The sequence below is a fragment of the Perca flavescens genome, chromosome 23 (assembly GCF_004354835.1).
Source record: "Perca flavescens isolate YP-PL-M2 chromosome 23, PFLA_1.0, whole genome shotgun sequence".
Taxonomy (NCBI): Eukaryota; Metazoa; Chordata; class Actinopteri; order Perciformes; family Percidae; genus Perca; species Perca flavescens.
The window spans coordinates 8449150-8455869 of record NC_041353.1 but is presented as its reverse complement, the minus strand read 5'-3'; the positions used below and the strand labels follow the sequence as shown (position 1 = coordinate 8455869).

Genomic DNA, 6720 nt, shown 5'->3' with positions numbered 1-6720 from the left:
CTGCGTTCACTTTTGTTTTTTGTAAGGGTTTTTGTATTCATGGACAAATTGAATTGAACTAGAAAACTTTAAAGGTGGAGTAAGGAAGCTTTGTATTTGTTTAGATTGCCTTCACGCAGCTTTGCTATATTAAAAATTACAATAGTAATAAATAATACAAAGTAAAAATGTACGATACAAATTAAAAATATAGCGACAAATCTGTAACCTAAACAAAAAATTTACTCAGCAATGTGATATGATTTGCGTCATGATGCAGGAGGCTACGTTACATATTTGCATTTGTTCCTACTCAATATTCAAAAGACCTACAGTGAGAAAAAAGAAATTATAATTGCGGCTCGAGTCTGAACCATTGACAGTTAAAAACGTCTGAACCATGGATTAAGAGAACGGAACTATTTTGTTTTTTTTCCCCAGAAAGGCAAAGGCACGTTCCGCCCATGGATGTGGATTTCACTCTATGATTTCCATGATGATTTCGCCCATTGACATATCTGCCTCTGATTGGCCTGCGCTGACCAAGCCCACTCCGCCCAGCGCCGTTGAGAGAGAGACTTGCGTCAACTGGGTCAACGGGCATGAGAGTAGGAGGCTGTCCTCTTAATACATCCATGGGCTGTTCTTGCCTGATGTCAACCAACGCAGGCAACGAATACTAGCCAATCAGAGGGAGGTTCCTTTGTCGTCCTAGAAAAAAAATTGGCAACCAGGAAGTTGCACGAAAGCAGCCGTTGAAAATGTTTACATTTAGTTTGACGTTAATACGACAGTAAGTGATTATTTCAAGGTTTAATTTCCCTTTTATTATGTCAGAGGACTTAAACACGAATTAAGTGGTAATGTGACGTATGTCCTGTCAGTTTGGTAATTAAGGTTAAGCATGGCAGCAGAATGTGTTAACGTTAGTTAACAGAAACAAGAGTTAACGTTAAATAACTTAGGTAGGCTAACGTGTGCATTGTGTTTCGGTCTTCTTAACTAACCTAGCTAGCTAACGTTCGCTGTGCATTTGAACACAGACTTAGCTAGCTACTTGTCACCGGTGAAATACATTGATATGCCATTGCTATATTTTTACACAGTGGGGAAACACAGTACAACAGAGACAAGCTGCTGCAAGGTACGTTGTTTAGCTAGGATAAGTCTGAATCAACTAGCTTATGTTAACGTTATACAGCTGTGGTCAAACATGTGGGTGTTTTAACGTTAACGTTAAACATATTCTTGCATGTTACAGAAAACACTTGAATAGACTTGATTAACACTAATTTCTACTGTACAGAGTTATACTGCAGAAGCTGAACACGTGTTTTTTAGGTCAAGGTGTTGACACGCCCTTGTCAGAAACAGGTGTTCAGCAGGCTGAGGCCGTAGGAAAATACCTCAGAGACATCACATTCAACAATGTGTTTGCCAGTAACCTACAACGAGCCATACAGGTAAGTCAGACTCATTAATTTTTAATGTAACGGGCCATAACAAGTGGCCTACCATCTGCATATTACACACAGATTAGGTGACTAAAAGAAAAAACACTGCCCTCCTGCCACCTGCATAGCTGCTAAATAAGTGGTTTATATTGACTAAATACACTGTCAGACCATGCAGATTTGTTGATTTATTTATATAGTGTTGTTAAAAGGATAAGCCCGATGATATTGTGTATTTGTCTTTTTTTTGTCAACAAATTCCATGAAAAGACCAAAACCAAGACCATGAATTGATCCTAGTAACAACTCTTGTCTGTGTAGTCAACGCCTGATACATCTTATTCCTCTGTGCCATTATTGTGTCCAAAAACTGATACAAAAAAACAATCAGCCCCACTGTTGATTGAGGGACATGTTCCTTCATTACCATAAACCTTGGCACTGTAGTTGATTTTGAGACAATCCCACATACACCTTCTTGCTGAAAAATGCTCACGAGAGAATCAAATGTGTAATTATCCGCAGCCGCATACTTTTATAAAAGTGACTCTTATATGTGTATCATTTTTAAAGATTTACATCTTGAGTATGACTGGGCTTGGGACAGAGAGTCACAGACAGTGTGGGACAGTCAAAGTATTGAGAGACAGACACAAGTTATTATTGGTCTCTGTCTTTTCATGGGATTTATTGGCAGTAAGAAAAAAACGAAGAATAACAGCAGGCAGGCGTATCTTTTTAAACCTTGTATCCACAGTGGTTTTTTAATGGATATTTTTGAGGTTTCATTTCTAATAGAATATTTTATTAGGTTTACATACATAGTGACAGCCTATTGATCTTATACTGTATAGAGTATGTCCGTCTACTGTGTTTTAGTGATATTTTATATTTTTTTAGTGGAACTTCTCATGTGGTTTAATTTCCAGGGAATCAGTTTTTCAACACTACCATTGTGCAACAGCCTTTCATAAGTGACATTTGTAATAAAGTGATTCCAGACCAAACCTTACACATTTTTCCTTTAGTTAACTGTCAACATCTTAATACTCTCCTACGTGATCATTTGCCCCAATATGTCTAAAACAGTACAGGTCCTCAAAGCATCTTAGCCCATAACACTGAAAATGGGACTAAGGGCATCTAGGTCTTAAGGTGCTTTTGGTTAAAAAAAAAAAAAAAAAGGGGGGTAAGTAATGCTGAGCAAGGGATCATTGACAAATACAACTTTTGTTTGCATTACTAGAGTTAAGCTAATACCAAGATGCAAAAGAAGCTCTGTGATTAGACCTGAGCATTGACACTTACTGTAACGTGTCACAGTTGGAGCTTCAGACCTCTTGCCTATAAACACATACATATCTAGCTTGTTTATTTCCCATCAGGAACAAATGATTCTTCATTCAAACCAGTAAAATGTCACTATTGTTTTCTTTTGATTGTGACGGGAAAAGGGAAAAACGGGATGCATGTAAAGGACTTCCAGATTCTTTTGGCACTTACAAATGTATTGAGTCAGTAATTTCCAGGTTACATTTCCTCCATCAGACAGCTGAAATAATTCTGAAGAACAACACTCACTGCTCTGGCACAGAGATGGTTTTGGAGCCTTTACTCAGAGAGAGGGTAGGATATGTTGTCTTTACCAAATATATTAAAGGTTTAAATGTACTACTACATTAGTTTCCTTTCTGAGCTCGTAGTTGTGGTTGTTTTGTTAATACAGGGTTTCGGTGTTGCTGAAGGACGTCCCAAAGAGGATCTGAAGAACATGGCCAACGCTGCTGGCCAGTCATGTGGTGACTACACCCCTCCTGGAGGAGAGACTTTAGACCAGGTGAGTCAGATACAGTCAGCATTCATCATTTTGGACACCATTGTACTGTTAAAAAGTTGAAAACAGGCACTTTAAAATTCATGGTCAAGAGAGTATTGCTTGTGCAACAGCGCCATGTAGTGCCTATTTTAAATATTGCATTTATAATCAGATAACAGTTGTAAAAGTCAATGTAGCTTTTATATTGCTTACAAAGATTAATGTGGAAAACCCTGAGGTACTCTTCTTAAATGCATAGACTTTTTCCCATGGTACTTTCTTCTATTGTGTTGTTAAGCACACTTAGCTACTACATGTTGTCTTTGTTCAATGACTATAACGTCAACCTTTCATGAAATAAAACAGCCTTTTTTTACGCTTTATGACAATGAATTCTTTAGTTAATTCAATGGATTTAAAGTATTATATTAGCCTCTGATGTAGGAGAATGTTCCACAATTGTGACAATGTGTGACTACTTCTGCTGCTTTTCTAAATGGCAATCGTTTTCTTGCAAAAACCTTTTTTCTTTCTATAGAAGTCTTCAAATATCTTGTTTTGTCTGACCAACAGTTAAAAAAAACAACAAAGATATTCCTATTTATAATGATAGAGAACAGAAAAAAAGTAGCAAATCTTTACATTGGACAAGCTGCAACCAGAAGATTTTGGGCACTTTTGCTTGAGAAATTACTTTGAATATTTAAAATAGAATCAAAATAGTTGCTAATTAACAGTTGATTCACGCTCTTAAACCTGCTCTGGTTCACTGTCACCTTGTTTCCAGGTGAAGCTGCGATTCCAAAAATTCCTCAAAGTCCTCTTCAAGCAAATGTTGGATGAACACTGCCTGTCAGGACCAGATGCCTCGGCAGCCAGCGCCTCACATGTTGCTCCTGTGGGCTCGGCTGATGATGGTCTCCAGGGGGTGCCGGTCCACGCTCTGGTCGTGAGCCACGGCGCTTACATCCGTGTAGGCGTCAAGCATCTTGTAGAGGACTTACAGAGTTCTCTGCCTGCAGGGGTGAAGATGTCCCAGCTGTTTTCACCCTGTCCGAACACAGGCATCAGTCGCTTTATTTTCACCCTGAGCCAGTCTGAGTCCGGCCCGGTCCTCTCTGCTTCCCGCTGCCTCTTTACCAACAGAAAGTCTCACCTAGAAAATCTTACAGCTGCTAAATAGCGTGGAGAGAAAGGAAATGGGATAAATGTTTTATATATGGCGTATGTGTTCTGTTTCTGTGCACTATCAGGAACATTCATGAGCACTTAAGGGAAAATAAAGGCAAAGACCTCAAAGTTACCACAGGTAACTGAATACAGAAAGGGCCATGCTAAATTATGTTTTCTCAATAAACATAGCGTTTTACTGTGGATCGTTAGTCAAAATAAGGGTGCAGTACTGTATTATCAAACCGTTTCATCATCTTCCCGACCTAGGCCAGTGAGGACTTGTCATTCTATCTAATATTGTTAACTGTATTATCATGTTATACCAAAGTCAGAACTATTTAATGTATTATTGAACACTGTTCAGCATTTTCAAGTTGATGTCTTCTGTGATGCTGCTCATTTTACTTGTGCAATACAACATAACACTGAATTTGTGTTGAGTTTTACACATACAAATAGATAAAAGAAACCAATAAAACAGGATGCATATATCACAAAATGCTGTAAAACTACATTTATTATCTCCGTCCAACTACCTGGTGTTTCATGTGTTTTATTTCTTTCTATTTTTATTTTTTTTTAGTCCTTTTTTCATCTCCACTGAATGCCTGAGCCTAGCAGCCCGTCATGGCCTACTCACTATTTCAAACGCAATGTTTGATCTATTTATGTTAATACCGCAAGGTGAAATCTAAAAACTGTATACTTTACATTGAACATAAATGCACTTTTTCTCATCTGACACAACAAAATGTAACACAAAATAGTGAAAAAGGAGCTGTCTCTAGAGTGCCGTTTCATGGCATTTATCAGTGGTGGAAGACCTATTCAGACCTAGTAGTACTAGTAGTAATACTACAGTTTAACAATAAAAAGTAAAATCCCTGCATTTAAAATCTTATCAAGTAAAAGTATTAGCATCCATATACTTAAAGTACCAGGAGTGAAAGTATTCATGTGTACATCACTTTAATATGGCAGCTGGTAAAGGTGGGGCTAATTTTAAATACATTATATTTCTGTTAGGTAGCTTAATCTATACTCATAAATTATTAGTTAATTTATATTTGTGTATTAATCTAAATCTGCACAATAACTAAAGCTGTCAAAAATAATTGTAGTGGAATAAAATGTATAATATATTCCTAAATGTACCAACTTACATTCCAACACTGCTATTTATTCGTTATTTGGGTGCATTTTCATTTATTTATTTTTTAATACTATAACATGACTTTTTGGCCATAACCAACTGACTTTTTTTGACATACTAAACTATGACGTTTTAAAAATACTGGACAATGAACTTTTTATGAAATACTATACTGTGACTTTTTTGTTTATTTTTTTAACATATACCATGACTTTTTTCATGATTTCTTAAACATAGTCTACTGTTGACTTTTTTTAACATACTATTCTATGACTTTTTTTTACATAGTATACTATGACTTTTCTGACTATACTATACTATACTTTTCTGACTATACTATACTAACCCTAACCCTTTTTTAACATTCTATGACTTTTTCCACATACTATGCGGCTTTATTTTTTATTTATGTTTAAGGTACTATAATATGACTATTTCTTATTTATTTTGACATACTATACTATGACTTTTTCAACATACTACATACATACATACATACATACTATATTTTTTAAACACATGAAATACTATAAAAAAGTTAAAGTATATATGTTGAAAAAAGGTCACAGTATAGTACTGTATATCATAAGAGGTCATAGTATAGCATGTCAAAAAAAATCACAAAAAAGTCAGTATAGTATGTCATAAAGTCAAAGGATAGGATGTCAAAAAGTCATAAAAAAGTCATCGTACACTATGTCAAAGAAGTCAAAAAAGTCATAGTACAGTATGTATTTCAAAATGAAGGTGACCATCTTGTACTTATGCGCTGTGGACACTTCCCCTGCATATTTTAGATGTTTATCAGCATCAACACACCTGTCTGACATGATCAGCTCAGTTTGTGTCCTAGCTTAACATTCCACTGTTTACTCTGGCATTATGCTTTGCGGACTGGAAACACAGGTTTCTTAGAAGAGCTGAAGCTCAACAAGTTTGAGACTGGTTTTCAGAGCCAAAAGTTAGGAGTTCAAATCCCCTACGCACCACTCACCAACCCTCACCTGAACAGCAGCCCTGTTCCTTGGGTATACTTAACAGATGAGCAGGAATGTCTCTGTTTGGCACTTCTGCTGACAGATTCTTCGTTTATTTCCATTTTTCTGCTCTTCTCCAATCCACAGCCTTTTTCTTTTCCTGTTCAA

The 6720-nt window shown here is 36.5% G+C and overlaps 1 protein-coding gene across 1 annotated transcript; it reads left to right on the top strand.

The window, feature by feature from the left end:
* Positions 1–497: 497 nt before the first annotated feature.
* On the top strand, positions 498–4852 carry tigarb (TP53 induced glycolysis regulatory phosphatase b). Its single transcript, XM_028570721.1, has 6 exons — positions 498–772; positions 1086–1123; positions 1321–1442; positions 2982–3059; positions 3160–3270; positions 4037–4852. Exons 1-6 carry the CDS (start codon positions 741–743, stop codon positions 4430–4432), a joined length of 777 nt encoding a protein of 258 aa, XP_028426522.1. The 5' UTR covers positions 498–740; the 3' UTR covers positions 4433–4852.
* Positions 4853–6720: the final 1868 nt, after the last annotated feature.

Coding starts and splice junctions, on each gene's coding strand:
- tigarb (XM_028570721.1), top strand. CDS start 741: ATGTTTACATTTAGTTTGACGTTAATACGACA. Junction 3,060..3,159: donor AGCCTTTACTCAGAGAGAGG/GTAGGATATGTT, acceptor TTGTTAATACAG/GGTTTCGGTGTTGCTGAAGG. Junction 3,271..4,036: donor GAGGAGAGACTTTAGACCAG/GTGAGTCAGATA, acceptor CCTTGTTTCCAG/GTGAAGCTGCGATTCCAAAA.